The 23,476-nt window shown below is 40.0% G+C and overlaps 1 protein-coding gene across 1 annotated transcript in view; it reads right to left on the bottom strand.

Moving 5' to 3' along the window:
• The window catches only part of LOC115354040 (uncharacterized), a 222,895-nt gene that overhangs the window by 48,379 nt on the left and 151,040 nt on the right, over window positions 1-23,476 (bottom strand). Inside the window, exon 4 of the mRNA XM_030044194.1 lies at window positions 1,008-1,082. Within this exon, the coding sequence (XP_029900054.1) occupies window positions 1,008-1,082 (75 nt within the window). The remainder of the gene's footprint in view (window positions 1-1,007; window positions 1,083-23,476) is intronic.

Genomic DNA, 23,476 nt, shown 5'->3' with positions numbered 1-23,476 from the left:
TCTGCAATGACACTGTCATAAAAGCCATGGAGACTTGCCTTCTTCTGCATCATCTGATGTAGAACATTTGATACAGTTTGATGTAGGTGCTGGACTTTGAGCTGCAGAAAGGAGAAAAGAACAGTTGTCATTTTCATTTCAAGGACAAGAGGGATAGTCGGTAACACCTGCCTGCTTACTGATTCAAAACAGCTAATTGGTGTGTGGCTTCTGTTTGTGAGTCTAACAACTTTGTTACTGACAGTTGATTCAGTGGCTGAGGGAAAATGGGCGATAGTTGTAGAAAAGGAAAGTGTACAATAAGGTGCTAATAACTGGTTTCCAGTAACTCAAAATGAGCCAGTAAGATAATATGTATGTTAAGAAGTGACTGATGAGTGGTTATTGTCTTCCCTAATCTAAATTGCTATATGCAAAAATGCTAATTATTAAAAAAAAAAAAAAAACTTGTGAATTACAAATGTATCATCATATTAAACACAAGCAAGCCGTCATTTAAAGTTTTAAATGCACCAAAAAGCTATAACTATTACTGGTACTGCTTTTATTGAAAGGAATGTTCTTAAATAATTATTTATTTTGAAATGATTGTGTTTCCCCTGCTGATCTTTTCCATGTCCTGCTGTTAGTTTTTCCCCAGAGACAGAGACCAAGGCAGGTGAAAAACTCATGTTAACATGTTTTTATTTCAATGCTTTTGTGGGAAACACTTACCTGTTTCACTGCCATTTCTGCTACGTAATAAAAAGATCTTTCCTGTTATAAAAGCTGAAATGAAGCACAAGTACACAGTGGAAATATTGCATTAATGCATGTTGTCATGTTTTTGTTTGTCTGCCTATAGGCGCGCGCGCACACACACACACACACACACACACACACACACACACACACACACACACACACAATGAACAGGAAACTCTTCATAAACTTGCATATGTGTTGATTAGGAAATTGGAACAAAAGGAATGCATGTTACTGACAACAAATCAAATAAAAATACTCACCAGAACCCAGCGAACAACCCAGAGAAACTACAGCCATCACCACAGCCAGCACACCAAGGTAAAGCAGAAGTGTATCTGGAAAATATATCAACATCAAAAACTTGTGTTTGCAGTACAACAGTTTGCCATAGATTTAATGCATTCTTCAATTTTTGAAAACAATACAAAACATTCAAATCACCTTACCTATGAATCAAATCAAGTTTTGCTTTTCAACACTCAAATTATACACAATAGTATAGTAAAACACTATTTGTTTGTTTGTTTGTTTGGGAGGGACAGCATACATTAATGAACAAAGCATTCCAATTAAGAACAAATGAGTACAGGTTAGGTGCAAAGTAAATGTTCAGGACTTAGCAAGAATGCTAATTTACATCCTTAGTCCCTGACATACAACAAAGACAGAACACTACAGAGACATATACAAAAAGCCAAAACAAAAAGTGCAAGAAGAAAACAAACAACTAACCCCAAAGTGACTCGGCTGTTTTTAAAAGGACTAGGAAATAGCAGCATTGAAGACTAAAATAAGTTCTAAAGTGCGAGGTCATCAAGGAGTAAAGTGCAGAATTAACTATGCTCACAAGATTGGTTGTGGAGTAACCATTTTTTAAGATTGTGTTTAAACGAAGTAAAAGTGGGACAATCTCTTACACTTAAAGGGAGATTGTTCCACACTAAACAACCCTGCACTGACAGGACATTTAAAGGCTGTATGCCTGCTCTGCACATCACAGCCCCCTCTTGTGATTGACCTTGTCCAACTAACATTACATAAATTGTGATTCATACTTACAAAGAATTAATCACATATAAAAATGACTCTGCGGGTCAAATAGATGCTCTGACCTTCACATGTAATTTTTTCCATTCTTCTTTCTTTCCATTCTTCAGTACCAACTATAGTTGTATTGCTTTTCTGTGCATTTAAAACCACTGTTTTAAATGCACAGAAAAGCAATACAACTATAGTTGGTACTGCTTTTATTGCTAAGAATGTTTTTTAAAAAATGATTTACTTGTGTATTTTACACAGAGAGGGAGAGAGAGAGTCGGTTGGCAAATGGACAAATACATTACAGGGGCAAAAAAAAAAAGAAAAAACAGGCGAGGCGTCATATACAAATCAGACAAAGTCGGCCGGCGCTGAGGTTGATCAACCACGAAAACCCAAGTCAAGAAATTATGACGACGCATATCATACTCTTGGATTTACAGCAAATGTGGTAGGAGACGAGGGGAGACCTGTCTGTGTTTTATGTCTGAAAACTCTGGCAGCTGACCGTATGAAACCAAACAATTTAAAGAGACACTTGGAGACTTTACACCCAGCTCATGGCAGTAAGCCACTGGAGTTCTTTAAGAAGAAACTTGATGAATATTGCAAACAGGAAAATCGCTTAAAATAAAAACAGCATCAGTGACCAACAAAGCACAACTGGCATCATACAAGGTTTCATACAGAGTTGCACATCCAAGGAACCGCACGATAGCAGAGGAGCTCATACTCCCCGCAGCTCTAGATATCATGTCAACTGTGATTGAAGAGACAAACGCTGCAAAACTGAAGGCTGTCTCCCTGTCTAATGACACCATTGCAAGGCTTATATGTGACATTTCAAATGACCTGGAAGATCAACTCATAGAAAAACTGAAAGACACTCGTTTTGCCTTGCAAATGGATGAGGCTACTGTCAGCAATAAAGAAAAATGTTTCTTCTTCCAAAGTGGGATGTGACAGAAAACGTTTGAGAACCACTGCCCTCTAGGGGTTGAAACTTTCAGGCGTGTTGCACTTCTGTCCACATCTAGTCAGTGACCTCACATCGCTGTAGCACTTGAGTTCAAACAGGAATGTTTTCTGGAGCTGTAAAGTTACTAATTACAGCTACACTGGTTACTGTGGATGAGTAATGTCTGTGAGTGAAGACTAATTTCAGCACTTTAACTATCACAAGTTCAAAACCTAAAACTAAATACCGTATTTCACCAATTAATCGCCGGGCCGCAAATAGCCGCCTGGTTCTTTTAAACGCCTGGGGTCTGCACCCATTTTGCGTATTAAACGCCCACCCGAATAACCACCGGGGCGATTATTTGCACTATATTGAGGTAAACCCAAAATAAGGCTATTCACCTTATTTTTGTAGAAGTAAACAGCCGCACAATAACTGTGCGGCACTTGATTTTGCGTATTAAACGCCCGGGCTATTAATTGGGGAAATACGGTACTTCCATAAAATATCTTGATCTACTCCCTCTTAATTTTTCTTTGAATAAATAAATAAATAAAACTGTTGATTTTTTCCATGTCCTGTTGTTAGTTTTTCCCCACAGACCAAGGCAGGTGAAAAACTCATGTTAACATGTTTTTATTTCAATGCTTTTGTGGGAAACACTTACTTGTTTCACTGTCAAATCCGCCACGTAATGAAAAGATCTGTCCTGTTATAACAGCTGAAATGAAGCACAAGCACAAAGTGGAAATATTGCATTAATGCATGTTTCTGTTTGTCTGCCTGCAGATATGCGCGCATGCACGCACGCACGCACGCACGCACGCACGCACGCACGCACGCACGCACGCACGCACGCACGCACGCACGCATGCATGCATGCACGCACAAAGACACACACACACACACACACACACACACACACACACACACACACACACACACACACAATGAACACCAGGAAAATGTAACCCTTCATAACCTTGCATATGTGTTGATTAGGAAAGTAGTACAAATGGAACGCAGGTGACAACAAGTCAAATAAAAATACTCACCCAAACCCACCGAACAACTCAGAGAAACTACAGCCATCACCACAGCCAGCACACCAAAGTAAAGGAACTGTCTATCTGTTGAAAAACAAGGCTTAGTCAGTGATAAAAATGTGTTAGTCACAAACCAGATTGCCACTGGAAAATATATTAGTAGAAACAAACTTGTGTTTGCAGTACTGTGCCATAGATTTAATGCATTCTTCAATTCATGAAAACAATGCAAAACATTCAAATCACCTTACCTATGAACCAAATCAAGTTTTGCTTTTTAACACTCAAATAATACACAATAGTACAGTAAACACTGACATTACATGAATTATGATTTATGCTTAAAATGAATTAATCACATGAAAATGAATCTGCAGGTCAAAGTTCAATTAATAGGAACTCTGACCTTCACATACATGTGATTTATTTTCATTCTTTACTGTTTTAAATGCACAGAAAAGCAACACAACTGTTACTGGTACTGCTTTTATTGCTAAGAATGTTTTTATTTTATTTATTTTTTTATTCATTTATTTATTTATTTTTACTTTTGTATTTTCCAGTGTCATAGAAGCCATAGAGACTTGCCTGGATCATCAGAAGGTGATGGTGCTCTGCCATTGGCTGCAGAGTTTTAGTTTAATTTTAAGGTCAATGAATAGGAATTAGCATGTAACACCTGCAGGCTGATCCCTGTTTCACCTCTGTTTGTGAGTTTTATTGCAGACGTGAGGGACGCAACAACAACCAAATGCTGCTGGTGTCTGTGGGAACTGGCCTTTTACTTCAGCTGGTAAATTCCTGCTGCTTTACTTCAATTCTATTGTAAAAACCACTGTGTGCAAACTGGGAATCTGGCTGCCACTGTGGAAACTGAAGGAAAACAATTTTCCTGCAGGTCAGTGTTGAGTCCTAGGGCTCTAGTTTCCCGGCGCAGCACAGGGTGGCACAGTGAGGCGAACCCCCCGCAGAGCTAGTTTCGAGCAGCACAACCCGAGGCGCGCTCAGTTTGGTAGTCTGCCAGATGGAGGTGCGCTGAGATGGGAGTGGCGTTGCAGCAGGGGGAGGTGCTGACAGATTCAGCTTGGTGCAGTGACCGTTTCGTGCCAAAAGGCTTCGCCGAGGTGCGCTCAAAGCTCGCTATCTGAAACCACGTCTACTTTCAGCGCAAGGCGGGGCGGGGCTGGCGTAGTGGAAGTTTGGCTGACAGGCGGGCAGTGCGCACACGTCACTAAAACCTCACAGGCAGGTTTCCAGAATGTCAGGTACATTAACAATGCAATAAATACCCACAAAACCACTATTCAATGCTATAATCTCAATCAGCACATAAATGTATCTCCATATCGACTGTCCCGTCACAACTGATGTCAGATCAAAGGAGATTGGCACCATTTGGCATGCGTAATGGAAACCCAACCTGATCACCTGTCAGTCAAACAATGTGTCCAATACGGTGATGTCTTTTTTCCAGTCATGGGGCTCTAGTTTCGCAGACCTGGCGAGGCGCGGGCGCAGCACAGCTGCGCTTCGCCTACTGGGTGTGGCCAGGTGGATTTTCCAAGTTTGGCACGCCGTGTGCTGTGGCGCAAGTACTCTGCCGTACCTCCTACCGGCGCAAGGGAGGAGAGAAGGCGTGGAGTGGGTTTGACACAGCCGATTCACTTTAAACCAATCAAATGAGCCCCTGTCCTCGCCTTTAAAATGCGCTGCGCGAAGGCGTAATGAAAGTTTACACAATTGACATGGAGGAAGAGAGCAGCAGCCACAACACACACTCAGGACAGTGAGGCCAGTCTTGGCTGCTGGAATGTTGTTGGAGCTACCTGCCATCCATCTGTCCACCCATCCATCCATCCATGCGTCTATCCTTAAATTCGTCTTCCTGAGTCCCCTGTCTGTCCATTACCTACCTGCCTCGCATCTCTTATTTTCCTGCTCTGTCACCATCTGTTAAAGTTATTGATTTTTACGAGCAAATATAAATTTAACTGTGAAGCCCCCATTTTTAATGAATGTTTTTACATCAAATGATAATCCTCGCCATATTCATATAAATAGCCTACATGTTTGTTTTGCAACTTTCGACTCCATCACTTACTGATGCAACAACACACTAGAGATTAAAACAAAATCCGGTTCATGAAAGCTTTTACATTCGCTGTTCTAAACGCCCAGTGTCTGGCAAGGAACCGATGCATTTTACATTTTCGATTTGTGTGGAATCAGGGTTTCCGTTTTTTTTTTTCCGTTCCGAAAAAATTGGCACCGGACCGTTTTCAATTTATATATCATCATATCATTTTAATAACGCGGCGTGCTGCCAACTTGAAATCAAATAGATGCAATAAAAACTTAATTCAGCAGCTGAATTAAAATCGAAAGTCTCAAGTGTCTCTCCACAACTTGCAATGCGCATCAGTCTTGTGCGCACTGCCCGCCTGTCAGCCAAACTTCCACTGCGCCAGCCCCGCTGCGCCTTGCGCCGAAAGTAGACGTGGTTTCAGATGGCGAGCTTTTGGCGCACCTCAGCGAAGCCTTTTGGCTCGAAACTGTCACTGCGCCAAGCTGAATCTGTTGACACCTCCCCCTGCTGCGCTGCCACTCCCATCGCGCACGTCGGTCTGCGAAACCTGCAAACCGTCCGCCTCTCGCGTTGCGCTGGTCGAAACTAGCTCTGCGCGGGGTTCGCCTCACTGCGCCACCCTGCGCTGTGCCGGGAAATTAGAGCCCATGGTGTCTGGCACTGCTCGTGTTAACTACCCAGTTCTTCTTCCATATATATAAATATTCCACACTGGGTTTCCATTATCCGGTAATCACCGGACTTTGACTGGTAAAATCTGCCAAAGTCCCGTAATTTTTAACCACTCCGATAAAAATATCAGATGAAAATATTTCTTCTAAGCACAATTTGAATTTTATTAAAACAGTCAATTTCCACGTCATTTTATTAAAAAAAAAAAAAGCCTGCGTGATCCCTGTCTCCAGTGTACCAGTTTTTCTCTGCAGAACCAGATCAAAACAGCGCAGCAAAGTCGCCTGGGGGAGAACAAGGTCACAAGACTGATGCGCATTGCGGAGAGACGCTTGAGACTTTTGATTTTAATTTAGCTGCTGCACAGTTCACTGCAGCGAAAATGCGTAAAAAGTAGGCTAAAATGTCCCAAGCCAGAAACATGTTCAGGGATTTTTTAGTTTTTTTTTTTTTTTTTTTTTTTTTTGAGTTTTTATTGCATCTATTTGATTTCAAGTTGGCAAGACGCCATGTTATTAAAATGGTATGAGCCAGTCCAGATGTGTTTTTTTGTTTGCAAATTGTAGTTCCAATTGTTTGCAGTTGTTTTATGTTCATGTTAAAAGAGCGCAGGCTTGTGCAATATCTATTTATTTATTTTAGGAGTGATCTTTTCAATAAAAAGATTACACTATAAATTGACATGCCTTGATAACATTGTTATATAGCCTGCATATAATTTTAAGCTCAATAAATTCAGATAATATTTGACCAGAATTTCAAACATTTGTCCGGTAAATTGAAAAATTGCCAGTCACGTTGTCCGGTGACAATTTTTTCTAGCTGAAACCCTGATTCCACACAAATCGAAAACGTAAAATGCATCAGTTCCTTGCCAGACACTGGGCGTTTAGAACAGCGAATGTAAAAGCTTTCATGAACCGGATTTTGTTTTAATCTCTAGTGTGTTGTTGCATCAGTAAGTGATGGAGTCGAAAGTTGCAAAACAAACATGTATTTATATGAATATGGCGAGGATTATCCTTTGAGGTAAAAACATTAATTAAAAATGGGGGCTTCACAGTTAAATTTATATTTGCTCATAAAAATCAATAACTTTAGCAGACGGTGACAGAGCTGGAAAAAAAGAGATGCGAGGCAGGTAGGTAATGGAAAGACAGGGGAATGAGGAAGACGAATGTAAGGATAGATGCATGGATGGATGGATGGATGGGTGGATAGATGGATGGCAGGTAGCTCCAGCAACATTCCAGCAGCCAAGACTGGCTTCATTGTCCTGAGTGTGTGTTGCTGCGGCGCTCTTCCTCCGTGTCAGTTGTGTAAACGTTCATTACGCCTTTGCACAGCACATTTAAAGGTGAGGACAGGGACTCATTTGATTGGTTTAAAGTGACTCGGCTGTGTCAAACCCACTCCACGCCTTCTCTCCTCCCTTCCGCTGGTAGGAGGGACGGTGGAGTACTTGCACCACAGCGCACGGCGTGCCAAACTTGGAAAATCCACCTGCCACACCCAGTTGGCGCCTCGCCCAGTCTGTGAAACTAGAGCCCCTAATGACAACCTGGAGGTGCTGTTTGAAGCTGAAGGTGTGGTGGTGAATGCAGGAGTGTGCTCAGTCACTTTACAGCATTGTCAGAATCATGTGGATACTGAGGTGAATGGCTGACTATAGAATCAACATCTGTAACAAGTAAGTAACATCTGTAAACCCTCACATGTCAGTCAATTCAGGGTGTAAATAACCCAGTTGCTGTTCAGGTAAAAAGAAAAGATGTCTTTGTTAAATAGTCACTGCAGCTGTTGTATTACATATGTTATTTGTTTTATACTTGCAACATTACATTACGGACTTGACTTCCTGTTTTAAGCTTATATGCTTTTATTTTGAAAGGTACGCGCCAGAATTCTTCGTTTAGCACGAACAGTAACTTGCAAGCGGGAAACAAGCAGGCACACTTGAAAAGGTTAAGTGATGCGAAAAATGTTCTGTGCACTGTGTGTAGTCCTTTAGCTATCGTCTGATGAGGCACAAGGTTAGTGTTTGTTACGTTTTAAAGACAATAATAATATGTGATATGAGTTGCAGTGAATTTTGATATTAAGTTGCTATTTTTCCATCGGTCCAACGTTAACTTCATCTTAATCTAACAAGAGAATTAATGCATTATTTTTAGCGTTTCTGTCTGTCATCAGCTCTTACATTGGTTTGAAGATCTGAAATAAATCTTAAAAATCATCAGTAAAAGAGTGAGACCATCATCTTTCGGTGGGATAGCTACTGAGGGAGTCAACAGCAGCAGAAAACTTGTGCTGCACTGCCCTCAAGGGGCTGAAACTTTCAGACATGTTGCACTTCTGGCCACATCCAATCAGTGACCTCACATGGCTGGATCACTTGAGTTCAAACAGGAATGTTTCCTGGAGCTGGAAAGTTACTAATTACAGCTACACTGGTTACTGTGGATGAGGAAAGTCTTTGAGTAAAGCCACTAATTTCAGCACTTTAACTGTCACAAGTGCAAAACCTAAAACCAAATACTTCCATAAAATATCTTGATGTACTCCCTCTTCATTTTTCTTTGGATAAAATGATTGTGTTTCCACCTGCTGATCTTTTCCATGTCCTGTAGTTAGTTTTTCCCCAGAGACAGAGACCAACGCAGGTGAAAAACTCATGTTAACATGTTTTTATGTCAGTGCTTTTGTGGCAAACACTTACCTGTTTCATCGACACATCCATCTATAAAAACTGAAATGAAGCACAAGTACACAGTGGAAATACTGCATTAATACATGTTGTCATGTTTTAGCTTGTCTGCCTGTAGGCACATGCGCACACACACACACACACACACACACACACACACACACACACACACACACACACACACAAACACAATGAACAGGAAAGTTTAACTCTTCATAACCTTGCATACGTGTTGAATAGGAAGTTGGAACAAATGGTACGCAGGTTACTGATAACAAATCAAATAAAAATACTCACAAAAACCCAGCCAAAAGCACAGAGGAACTGCAGTCATAACCCCAACCAGCACAGCAAGGTAATCCAGAAGTCTGCCTGTTTAAAAACAAGGCTTAGTCAGTGCTAAAAATGTGTTAGTCTTCCTTCAAAGTCAAGCCACAGTTCACAAACCAGATTACCACTGGAAAATAGATCAATAGCAACAAACTTGTGTTTGCAGTACAACACTGTGCCAGAGATTTAATGCATTCTTCAATTTCTGAAAACAATGTAAAACATTCAAATCACCTTACCTATGAACCAAATCAAGTTTTGCTTTTCAACACTCAAATAATACACAATAGTACAGTAAACCATTAACATTACATAAATTATGATTTATACTGCAAATTAATTAATTACATATGAAAATGCCTCTGCAGGTCAAAGTTCAATAAATAGGAACTCTGACCTTCACATACATGTGGTTTATTTTCATTCTTTACTGTTTTAAATGCACAGAAAATCAACAAAACTATTACTGGTACTGCTTTCACTACAAGGAATTCTTTAAAAAAAAAAAAAAAAAAAAATGATTTACTTGAGTTTTTTCCAATGTCATACAAGACACTTTTCCCAGAGAGCATCACCTCTGTCTCTTTGCAGTCTTAAGCTGAAGGTCATCTGTTCCATGCACTGAATGTTTTTAATTATATCTTTCCATTGATTGACAGTTGGAGGTTCCCTATGAAGCCAGTGCTTCGTTATCGCCTTTTTACTTGCCACCATAAAGACTTTTAAAAGATATCTGTCATTTTTAGATCATTCTAAGTCCAGGCTCCCTAGTTAAGAAGATTCCTTTTCTTCCCCAATCAATCAATAAATCCTCTGTCGTTCACAGCTGGATTAAAATCTGGGTCAGACACTGGCCATGTTAGTATTTGTATTTCTTTTTGAATGTTGAGTTGTTTCACTAAACAGGACCAGAGATCAATAGAAAATCTAACCCACTGACGCTGGATGTTATCATTTTTAGTGGTTAATGGACATCCTTGCAAACTCTGTGAAGGTCAGTCTAACAATGAGAACTCAATGATTTTCCATTTTGCAAAGTATTCCTGATTGCACCAGAGTAACAGTGGTTTTAGCTGTTTTTTTAGCTGGTTTTAGCTGTGCCACTAAATAATAACCTTAAAGGTTTGGTAAGTCCATCCCACCACTATCCTTCAGTAACTGTAAAGTTTTCTATCTTACTCTGGGGGGTTTACCATTCCAAATGAATCTAGATTATACCTTATCACAGTCTTTAAACTGATTATCAGAAACATGAATAAGTAAGGACTAAAAAACATACAGTAATCTGGGTAAAATATTTGTTTTTATTGTCTTCACTCTGTTGCCAAGGTCCAAAGGCAAAAAGGCCCATCTATCTCAGTCCTGTTTTGTCTTTGTGTTGATGTGTTGATAATTTTCATTGTACAGTTGGGACATGTCTTTGGTTAGTTTTACACCCAGATATTTTATAGATGTTGCGTCTCATCAAAACATAAATCTGCTTTTAAGATCTTGTGATGGTGTAAAATTCAACATTAACGGTAATATTAATGGTACAGCCTGATAGTTTTCCATACATATGTAGCACGTCCATGAATCTAACAAACTCCTGATTCTGGATTCTTTATACTGACCAAGATATCGTCAGCATAAAGGCATATCTTATACTCTGTTTCTCTTATTGCAATACCCTCCAGTTCTGGATCTTGTCGTATATGGCGCTGGTTGCTATGCGACCGATACAGACGCTAGGAAGTAGTCAATCATCTAGATTTCTAAAAACATACACCTCCTGTCCATTTAGAAAATCATTTGCTTCAGTTTACAACAGTAAAAAAAAAAAAAAAAATCGCCTATTGTGGAAAGCAAAAACATCATGGGCTCTAGTTTCGCAGACCTGGCAAGGTGGGGGCGTAGCGCAGATGCGCTTCGCCAACTGGGTGTGGCCAGGCGGATTTTCCAAGTTTGGCACGCTGTGCACGGTGTCGCAAGTACTTCGCCGTCCCTCCTACCGGCGGAGGGGAGGAGAGAAGGTGTGGAGTGGGTTTGACACAGCCGATTCACATTTAACCAATCAAATGAGCCCCTGTCCTCGCCTTTAAAATGCGCTGCGTGAATCACGCAGCGCAGTTTACACAGCTGCGTGAAGGTCTATTGCCGCAGGCGGAACGGAGCTCAGGAGACAGGCGTGGAGCGGAGACCGGCGAGCAGTGCGGACACGTCCAAAACCTCACAGGCAGGCTTCCGGAATGTCAGGCACATGAACAATGCAATAAATACCGAAAAAAACACTATTCAATGCTACGATCACAATCAGCACATATATATATCTCCATATCAACTGTCCCGTCACAGCTGATGTCAGATCAAAGGAGATTGGCACCGTTTGTGCTGATCGTGAGGTTTTGGTAATGTGCGCCAGGCAGCCAAACTTCCACTGCGCTGGCTCCGCTCCACCTTGCGCTGAAAGTAGACGTGGTTTCAGACGGCGAGCTTTTGGCGCACCTCGGCGAAGCCTTTTGGCACGAAACTGTCACTGCGCCAAGCTGAATCTGTCGGCACCTCCCCCCGCTGCGCCGCCACTCCCATCTCGGCGCACGTCGGCCTGCGAAACTTGGAAACTGTCCGCCTCTCCCGTTTCGCCGGTCGAAACCAGCTCTGCGCGGGGTTCGCCTCACTGCGCCACCCCGCGCTGTGCCGGGAAACTAGAGCCCTATATCTCTTTGCCAGTTTTTAAACACACCTGGTATTCCCAAATTGTGGGATATCTCTCTCCATGCCTGGGCTTTTTTAACGATATCACGGTATGACTGCAGTCTAGTGTCCCACAGCTGTGCATGCAGAAAGACAGCCGCCATGATGCTTTCCTCCATTTTTGTTGTGCCTTTCTGCCAAAATCCGCCTATTTTTTCAGATTCCAATATTCTCTCCTATTGGACGTGCCGAGGTGACATCACAGGGCGCTGCGCCCAAGTTAAAAAATTTCAACTTGGGCACAGCGCCCGGTCCAGCGGCGGCGCCAGCCTCGCACTGTGCCCTCCACGGCGCAGAGCGGAGCGCCATGGCGCCCAGTGATCACATACACAATGGATGGCTATAGCGCCGAGGTCGGCACCGAGCGCACACTATGTGAAAGCCCCTTTAACAGGGATCAAATGGTGTAGGCTGGGTGTACAGAGACTGATACAAATGTTCAAATGTTTTCTGTATTCCCTCTCATCTATATCATGATTGTCTTAAAAATATGATCCCTAATTTTATAAACCGTGTTTTCAGATTGTTGCTTTATTAATCTCCAAGATAATAACCTAGAGGCTTTAGAGCTAGGTCATAATATCTGTTTTGTAAATCCAAGCTTTTCTCTACTTATCCCTCTCTTGTTTAATTGGTCTTATTTGAAGGAGTAAGTGTGAGTCCTTATTTTTACTGTGTTGTACTTAAAGATCCAGAAGCTGTTTATGTAGGTCTGATAGTTTTTGAGCTTTCATCTTTATAGCACATGCAGTTTCTGAAAAAAAATTCCCCCACACGATTGCTTTGGCTGCATCCCATAGTATTACAGGGTTTACATTTCCACTGTCATTATCATTCAGATATGTTTGTAATTCATTCCTTAAATCCACTGTTATTCAGTACACTTATATTTAGCTTCCATGTTGTTAATTTTGGTCTGCTATCTAAATGTAATTTTAAATAAATAGTTGAGTGGTCTGATTTCTTTCGAGCTTATCTCACATTCTTTTAGCCTGTGCTTTTCAGATTTTTGCATAAATACAAAATCAATTCTTGAATAAAGAAAGAATATCCAGACAGTGAAAATCTCAATCAACATCAATCAAACTTAGATCCTGAATTCGATTTTTAGCCCATCTTTCTGTGGTGGTGATTTCCCTTTTTTGATTAGTTGTATCAAGACTTTGATTAAGAATTATATTAAAATCACCAGCACAAATAAGAACTCCAGCAGACTGGAATGCTAGCAGGTCAAATATTTTGTGTAGAAAACCCTGTTGCTATCTTAAGAAGTGTTGATGATCTAGTTTATCTTTTACCATTATGAACCTGCCATCTTTATCTTTGATCTCTGATATAAGTTCAAAATGACCCCAATTTGGCATCAAGATAGCCACACTTCTTCTACGTCCTGTTTTATAGGAGGAATAATAAGTATGTCTAAAACCCATTTTCTTTCGTTTTTCATGTTCTTTATTTGTTAAATGAGTTTCTTGCCAGACTATAATTTGTGCCTTTTTCCTTTTGGCCTTTGATATCATGTTACCTCTCTTAATGGGACTTGTCAAACCATTAAGAGCGACAACTTTAAATTCTTTGTTATCCAGAGTTTTCCTTAACACCCATCTCTAATCCCCAAACATATGAAACAAAAAATAACGGACAGTGAGCGTAAACTACAACAGTAACAAACATCAGCGAACACTTGTGTTTACTGGTTTACCTCTTGTGTAGGGAGGTGTTCCAGCCACAAGGTGGAGCCCCCCAAAGTTATTTTGTGTGTGGGTGGCTCTCATTCAAACTCTGCAGGTTCACTACTCTTAATAGTAAAGTAATAATAATTTTAACTCAGAAGAAAATCTCGGGGGAGTCAGCCAATGTTTGATTTCCAACAATATGCTCTGCAGGCTGGCAGATGGCTCAGTCTTTGCTTGAAAGTTAGGAAGGAAAAAAGATTTAAAAAATTGTACATTGAAAAAGGTAACCTACCATGACAGTCCTTCAATTTCAAACAGTAGAGAAGCTGCAAAAGTCTGGAGTCAGAGTAACATTATGTTAACGGAGAGGCCGAGACGTAATATTCAGACGACATGATGTCCACTTCAGCCAGTTGCTAAGATCCACAGAGTCTGTCACGGATGTTTTGCTGGTATTCCACAGTGTCTCTGCGTCAGACGCCTCTTGCTGTTTCCCAACAGGAGCTCAGCCACGTTGCTGCTTTTGATCTTCCCTCGGGTCTCGGTGGTATCAGGAGGCCTTTAGTTTGCAAATCCTGGGCAGCTTGATCTGCGCTCTTGTACGTGACGGTTCAAGAATCCAGGAAAACACGTAATTCGGTCAGTGCTGTATCGAACCGGATTCTTTTTTTCTTTCAGTACTTTCTTGATTGGTGGGTATTATCTCCTTTTGTCCATCACAGCGGTTGCGTAGTCGTGGTTGAAATATAGCCTTTTCCCATCAACAGTGATGGGTTTCTTCAACGCCAAGCTGAGAACCTTCTCGTTGACTGTGAATCTCATAAATCTTACAACAGTAGATCATGGGGGAGCATTCTCCGAGGTTTGGGCCCGAGCGCTCATGTGCCTCTTCAATGCCCAGATTGTTCACGTTCAGAGCAGTACTCTCTCCGAGTTCAACTTTTGTGAGATTTTCAACCATGTTCCACAGAGGTTCACTCTGCCCTTTCTCTGATACTGTAGAATTGGATGTTGTTGCGGTGTGAGTGTTCTTCAAATTTGCTCATCCTTGATTTTAGCTAAACTTGAACTTGAACTTTCAGCATGTAGGTTAAAGTCTCACTCATTGCCACAACACCCGTTTCCACCTCTCTGATGTGCTGCTTGGCTTCTTCCAGGCTTTGTGACGCAGCGCCTATTTAACCTGCAGTCTCCTTCATTTTCTGGTAGATGTCTGTTTGGATGTCATGAACTTGTTTTTAAAATAATCCTGCTGAAAGCTACACTGAAAATCTGAAAACTGCTTGAAGATATCTTTTTCCAGTCCAAACATCGCCAAAGCCATGGATTCTTTATGATGTCGCGAATAGAGAATACGAGACAGTTTCTGTTAACATAGACTTAAGGTCATGATCACCACTAAAATCTACATTTTCCACATCTGAGTAAACGTCTTCTCTCAATGGTTCTCCCTTTTTATGACTTCTTAGTGACTGATTTTGGCCCTTTTCTTTTCCCCCTTCCATTGCCTAGCTTAGAAAAAAACTTTCAAGCTCAATGACCTCAATTACAGGGGAATTTTTAGCAGTTCAGTCTAGATCTGAATTTTTATGCAACTATCTACGTCGCGCAAGTGGAAGCCATCCAGAGTTTTAGTTTCATTTTAAGGTCAGAAAGGTTAGGAATTAGCATGCAACACCTGCAGGCTAATCCCTGTCTCACCTCTGTTTGCAAGTTTTATTGCAGACCTGAGGGATGCAACAACAACCAAATGCTGCTGGTGTCTGTGGGAACTGGCCTTTTACTTCAGCTGGTAAATTCCTACTGCTTTACTTCAATTCTATTGTAAAAACCATCGTGTGCAAACTGGGAATCTGGCTGCCACTGTGGAAACTGAAGGAAAACAATTTTCCTGCAGGTCAGTGTTGAGTCCTACTGACAACCTGGAGCTGCTGTTTGAAGCTGAAGGTGTGGTGGTGAATGCAGGAGTGTGCTCAGTCACTTGACAGCATTGTCAGTATCATGTTGATACTGAGGGAATGGCTGACTATAGAATCAACATCTAACAAGTAAATAACATCAGTAAACCCTGACATGTAAGTCAGTTCATTCCCACACTTACAACACATGCAGTTTCCTTTAAAGAGGGAGTCAACAGCAGCAGAAAACTTGTGCTGCACTGCCCTCTAGGGGTTGAAACTTTCAGGCATGTTGCACTTCTGGCCACATCCAATCAGTGACCTCACATCGCTGTAGCACTTGAGTTCAAACAGGAATGTTTTCTGGAGCTGTAAAGTTACTAATTACAGCTACACTGGTTACTGTGGATGGGTAAAGTCTTTGAATAAAGCCACTAATTTGAGCACTTTAACTGTCACAAGTTCAAAACCTAAAACTAAATATTTCCATAAAATATCTTGATCTACTCCCTGCTTCCACCTGCTGATCTTTTCCATGTCCTGTTGTTAGTTTTTCCAAAGAGACAAAGACCAAGGCAGGTAAAAAACTCATGTTTACATGTTTTTATTTCAATGCTTTTGTGGGAAACACTTACCTATTTCACTGTCAAATCCAGTAAGGAATGAAAAGATCTTTCCTGTTATAGCAGCTGAAATGAAGCACAAGCACACAGTGGAAATATTTCATTAATGTCATGTTTTTGTTTGTCTGCCTACGGATACATGTGCATGCACATGCACACAAATACACACACACACACACACACACACACACACACACATACACACACACACAGTGAAAAAGAGGGAAATGTAACTCTTCATCTTGCATATGTGTTGATTAGGGACTTGGAACAAATGGAACGTGGGTTATGTACAAAAGAAAAATCAAACAGAAATACTCACCAAAACCCACCGAACAACCCATAGAAACTACAGGCATCAACAAAGCCAGCAGAGTAAGGCAAGTCCCAAGTCCATCTGTTTAAAAACAAGGCTTAGTCAGTGCTAAAAATGTGTAAGTCTTCCTTCAAAGTCAAGCCACAGTTCACAAACCAGATTACCACTGGAAAATATATCAATAGCAACAAACTCGTATTGTATGTACATTTACATTAAATAAACTGTGATTTATACTTAAAATGAATTAATCACATATGAAAATGACTCTGCAGGTCAAAGTTCAATAAATAGGAACTCTGACCTTCAAATACATGTAATTTTTTTCATTCTTTACTGTTAGTATTTACTTGTGTATTTTCCAGTGTCATAGGAGTCATGGAGACTTGCCTGGATTATTGGAAGGTGATGGTGCTCTGCTATTGGCTGCAGAGTTTAGTTTCATTTGCTTTTTTAATTCAAATTTTTCAAAATTTTATATGAACAGGAGTGTAAATCAAAAGGAGAGAAATACAAAACTAAAAAAGGTGATGAAGAAATATGTAAAATACATAAAAACAAATACTATACATTGTTATCATGAGAAGGAAAAAAAAATTGCAAATAAAATGTGGGGAGAGAGAGAGTGAGGAAAGAAGGATTTCACCAGAAACTACAACAGAATTTTGACAGATTTTTATACAGAATTAAAAACAGGTTTTCATCTCTGTGTGTAAGGTATATATCTCTGTTTTCCCAGACAGCATCACCTTTGTCTCTTTGTAGTCTTAAACTGAAGGTCATCCGTTCCATGCACTGAATGTTTTTTATTATATCTTTCCATTGACAGTTGGAGGTTCCCTACGAAGCCAATGTTTTGTTATGGCCTTTTTACTTGCCACCATGAAGACTTTAAAAAAATATCTGTCATTTTTAGATCCAGGCTCCTTAATTAGCATGCAACACCTGCAGGCTAATCCCTGTCTCACCTCTGTTTGTGAGTTTTATTGCAGACGTGAGGGACGCAACAACAACTAAATGCTGCTGATGTCTGTGGGAACTGGGCTTTTACTTCAGCTGCTAAATTCCTACTGCTTTACTTCAATTCTATTGTAAAAACCAGCGTGTGCAAACTGGGAATCTGGCTGCCACTGTGGAAACTGAAGGAAAACAATTTTCCTGCAGGTCAGTGTTGAGTCCTAATGACAACCTGGAGCTGCTGTTTGAAGCTGAAGGTGTGGTGGTGAATGCAGGAGTGTGCTCAGTCACTTTACAGCATTGTCAGTATCATGTTGATGCTGAGGTGAATGGCTGACTATAGAATCAACATCTGTAACAAGTAAGTAACATCTGTAAACCCTTACATGTCAGTCAGTTCATTCCCACACTTACAACACATGCAGTTTCCTTTAAAGAGGGAGTCAACAGCAGCAGAAAACTTGTGCTGCACTGCCCTCTAGAGGCTGAAACTTTCAGGCATGTTGCACTTCTGGCCACATCCAATCAGTGACCTCACATCGCTGTAGCACTTGAGTTCAAACAGGAATGTTTTCTGGAGCTGCAAAGTTACTAATTACAGCTACTCTGGTTACATGTTTTGATTTCACTGCTTTTGTTGGAAACACTTACCTGATAAACTGTAAGATCCACTACGGTATAAAAAGATAATTCGTGTCATGAAAGCTGAAATGAAGCACAAGAACAAAGTGGATATTATTTCATTAATGCATGTTGTCATGTTTTTGTTTGTCGACCAGCAGATATGTGGGCACACACACACACACACACACACACACACACACACACACACACACAGACACACACAATGAACAGGAAAGTGTAACTCTTGATAAACTAGCATATGTGTTGGTTAGGAACTTGGAACAAATTGAACGCAGGTTACTTACAACAAATCAAATAAAAATACTCACCAAAAACCAGAAAAAAAAACAGAGAAACTACAGCCATCACCACAGCCACCACACCAATGTGAAGCAGAAGTCTGTCTGTTGAAAAACAAGGCTTAGTCAGTCCTAAAAATGTGTTGGTCTTCCTTCAAAGTCAAGCCACAGTTCACAAACCAGATTACCACTGGAAAATATATCAATAGCAACAAACTTGTGTTTGCAGTACAACACTGTGCCAGTAAAACACTAAAATCACATAAACTGTGATTTATACCTAAAAATAAATTAATCACATATGAAAATGACTGTAAGTGTCAAAGTTCAATAAATAGTTGCTCTGACCTTCACATACACGTGATTTTTTTCATTCTTTACTGTTGTAAATGCACAGAAAAGCAACACAACTATTACTGGTACTGCTTTGAGTATCCTGGAAAGTTACTCATTAATTACAGCTACACTGGTTACTGTGGATGAGGAAAGTCTTTGAGTAAAGCGACTAATTTCAGCACTTTAACTGTCACAAGTTCAAAACCTAAAACTAAATACTTCCATAAAATATCTTGATCTTCTACCATTTTTCTTTGGATAAAATGATTGTATTTCCACCTGCTGATCTTTTCCATGTCCTGTTGTTAGTTTTTCCCCAGAGACAGAGACCAAGGCAGGTGAAAAACTCATGTTAACAACTTTTTATTTCTATGCTTTTGTGGGGAAACACTTACCTGTTTCACTGTCAAATCCACTACGTAATGAAAAGATCTTTCCTCCTATAACAGCTGAAATGAAGCACAAGCACACAGTGGAAATATTGCATTAATGTCATGTTTTCATATTTTAGCTTGTCTGCCTGCAGCTTCACATACACACACACACGCACACGCACACGCATACACGCACGTGCGCGCGCACACACACACACACACACACACACACACACACACACACACACACAATGAACACCAGGAAAGTGTAACTCTTCACAAACTATGTGTTGATTAGGAAATTGTAACAAATGGAAAGCAGGTTAATGACAACAAATCAAATAAAAATACTCACCTAAACCCAGCAAACAACCCAGAGAAACTGCAGTCATCGCCATAAACAGCAGAACATGGTAAATCTGAGGTCTGTCTGTTTAAAAACAAGGCTTAGTCAGTGCTAAAACTCTGTTAGTCTTGCTTCAAAGTCAAGCCGCAGTTCACAAACCAGATTACCACTGGAAAATATATCAATAGCAACAAACTTGTGTTTGCAGTACAACACTGTGCCATAGATTTAATGTTATTCCCTTATTTCAGACCCAGGGGATCCATATCACAATAAAAACAGCACAGTAAAAAAAAGATAAATACAGAGCTTTCCACCATATTCAATGTCTAACATACAGACATGTTCGCCAAAGACTCCACAGTTTGGAGAAAAATCTGACAGAACTGTGTACAGGGTTAGCCAGAACAGCAATTAAGTCATTTTCTGACTCAGATGCCCTACACATAAATCTATACATCAGGTTAAGTAAAACAGCAGGGCAGGTAGGTACCCCGACACTGACAAACATATGGCTTGCACTGGAGCTTCTTGGAGCTCTCAGCAGCAGCCTCATTCTGTCATTGTAGGCCATTGCATTCTTCAATTTGTGAAAACAATACAAAACATTCAAATCACCTTACCTATGAACCAAATCAAGTTTTGCTTTTAAACACTCAAATAATACACTAAAGAAGGGTAAAACACTAACATTACATAAATTGTTTTTTATACTTAAAATGAATTAATCACATATGAAAATGACTCTGTAGGTCAAAGTTCAATAAATAGTTGCTCTGACCTTCACGTACATGTGATTTTTTTCATTTTTTACTGTTTTAAAAATGCACAGAAAAGCAACACAACTATCACTGGTACTGCTTTGAGTATCATGGAAAGTTACTAATTACAGCTACACTGGTTACTGTGGATGAGTAAAGTCTTTGAGTAAAGCCACTAATTTGATCACTTTAACTGTCACAAGTTCAAAACCTAAAACTAAATACTTCCATGAAATATCTTGATCTACTCCATCTTCACTTTTCTTTGGATAAAATGATTGTGTTTCCACCTGCTGATCTTTTCCATGTCCTGTTGTTAGTTTTTCCCCAGAGACAGAGACCAAGGCAGGTGAAAAACTCATGTTAACATGTTTTTATTTCAATGCTTTTGTGGGAAACACTTACCTGTTTCACCGTCAAATCGCAACATAACAGCTGAAATGAAGCACAAGCACACAGTCGAAATACTGCATTAATGTCATGTTTTTGTTTGTCTGCCCGCAGATGCGCACACACAGACACACACACACACACACACACACAAATACACACACAAACATGCACGCACACACAATGAACACCAGGACAGTGTAACTCTTCATAACCTTGCATATGTGTTGGTTAGGAAGTTGGAACAAATGGAACGCAAGGTTACTGACAGCAAATCAAATAAAAATACTCACCAAAACCAAAAAAAAAAACCAGAGAAACTGCAGTCATCACCCCAAACAGCACACCAAGGGAAAGCAGAAGTCTGTCTGTTTAAAAACAAGGCTTAGTCAGTGCTATAAATGTGTAAGTCTTCCTTCAAAGTCAAGCCACAGTTCACAAACCAGATTACCACTGGAAAATACAGTACAGGCCAAAAGTTTGGACACACCTTCTCATTCAATGCGTTTTCTTTATTTTCATGACTATTTACATTGTAGATTCTCACTGAAGGAATCAAAATTATGAATGAACACATGTGGAGTTATGTACTTAACAAAAAAAGGTGAAATAACTGAAAACATGTTTTATATTCTAGTTTCTTCAAAATAGCCACCCTTTGCTCTGATTACTGCTTTGCACACTCTTGGCATTCTCTCCATGAGCTTCAAGAGGTAGTCACCTGAAATGGTTTTCCAACAGTCTTGAAGGAGTTCCCAGCTCTGCCATTGGCTGCAGAGTTTTCATTTCATTTGTTTTTTTAATTACATTTTTCACTAGTTAAGAAGATTCCTTTTCTTTCCCAATCAATAAATCCTCTGTCGTTCACAGCTGGATTAAAATCTGGGTCATACACTGGCCATGTTTGTATTTGTATTTCTTTGTGAATGTTGAGTTGTTTCACTAAACAGGACCAGAGATCAATAGAAAATCTAACCCACTGACTCTGGATGATATAATTTTTAGTGGTTAATGGACATCCTAGCAAACTCTGTAAAGGTCAGTCTAACAATGAGACCTCAATGATTTTCCATTTTGCAAAGTATTCCTGACTGCACCAGAGTAACAGTGGTTTTAGCTGTGCCATTAAACAATAACCTTAAAGGTTTGGTAAGCCCATCCCACCACTATCCTTCAGTAACTGTAAAGTTTTCTATCTTACTCTGGGGGGTTTACCGTTCCAAATAAATCTAGATAATACCTTATCGCATTCTTTAAATTGATTATCAGAAACATGAATAGGTAAGGACTGAAAAAGATAAAGTATCTGGGTAAAATATTTGTTTTTATTGTCATCGCTCTGTTGCCAAGGTCCAAAGGCAGTAAGGCCCATCTATCTCAATCCTGTTTTGTCTTTGTGTTGATGTGTTGATCATTTTCATTGTACAGTTGGGACATGTCTTTGGTTAGTTTTACATCCAGATATTTTATAGATGCTGAGTCCCATCAAAACATAAATCTGCTTTTAAGATCTTGTGATGGTGTAAAACTGAGCATTAATTGTAATATTACTGGTATAGCCTGATATTTTTCCATACATATGTAGCACGTCCATTACTTTAGGAACTCCAAATTCTGGATTCTTTATACTGACCAAGACATTGTCGGCAAAAAGGCATATCTTATATTGTGTTTCTCTTATTGCAATACCCTCCAGTCCTGGATCTTGTCTTATTGCCTCAGTGAGCAGTTTGATAAATTAATTAAATAGTCCAGGGCTGGCTGGACAACCCTGTCGACAACCTTGTTGCAAATATATGGTTTTAGACAGACCTCCGTGAACTTTAAATCTGGCCAGTGGGGATGTATACAATGTTTTAATGCTCGTAATGAATTTTTCATGAAAACCAAACTTTTCCATTACTTTGTAAAGAAATGCCCATCCCACGGAGTCAAAAGCTTTTTCGAAATGCAAACTGAGTAAAATAGCTCTGAATTTTTCCTTTTTTATATATTGAACTGTGTGGAGGCTCCTCCTAATGTTATCCTGGGTCTGCCTACCTCCAATAAATCCAGTATGATCCTCCTCTGTCAATAAGGGCATCACTTCCTTCATTCTTTTAGTTACAATATCTACATAAATTTTATTATCTTGATTTAAAAACACTGATTGGACAATATGCTCCACATTTCATTAAAATCTTACCCTCTTTTGGAATTACCAAGATAATAGCCTCCCTCCAAGATAGAGGGAAAAGCCCCTCCCTCAATATATAATTAAAGCTTTTGTGTAATATTGGTATTAAATGCTCCCTCATTGCTTTACACCATTTTGCCAGAAATCCATCAGTCCCTGGATATTTCCAGGATTTCATCGAGGAGATCTCCCTGTCAGTTTCTTCTACTGTTATTTCTTTTGTTAACTTATCATTATGTAGTTTGCCCAAAGAGGGCAGCTTACATTGGCTCAGGAATTCTTCAGTCTAACAGGGATCAAATGATATAGGCTGGGTGTACAGAGACCGATAAAAATGTTCAAATGTTTTTTGTATTCCCTCACATCTATATCATGATTGT

The sequence above is a fragment of the Myripristis murdjan genome, chromosome 22 (assembly GCF_902150065.1).
Source record: "Myripristis murdjan chromosome 22, fMyrMur1.1, whole genome shotgun sequence".
NCBI lineage: Eukaryota > Metazoa > Chordata > Actinopteri > Holocentriformes > Holocentridae > Myripristis > Myripristis murdjan.
The sequence above is the reverse complement of the archived record's forward strand: the minus strand, read 5'-3'. Positions and strand labels throughout refer to the sequence as shown.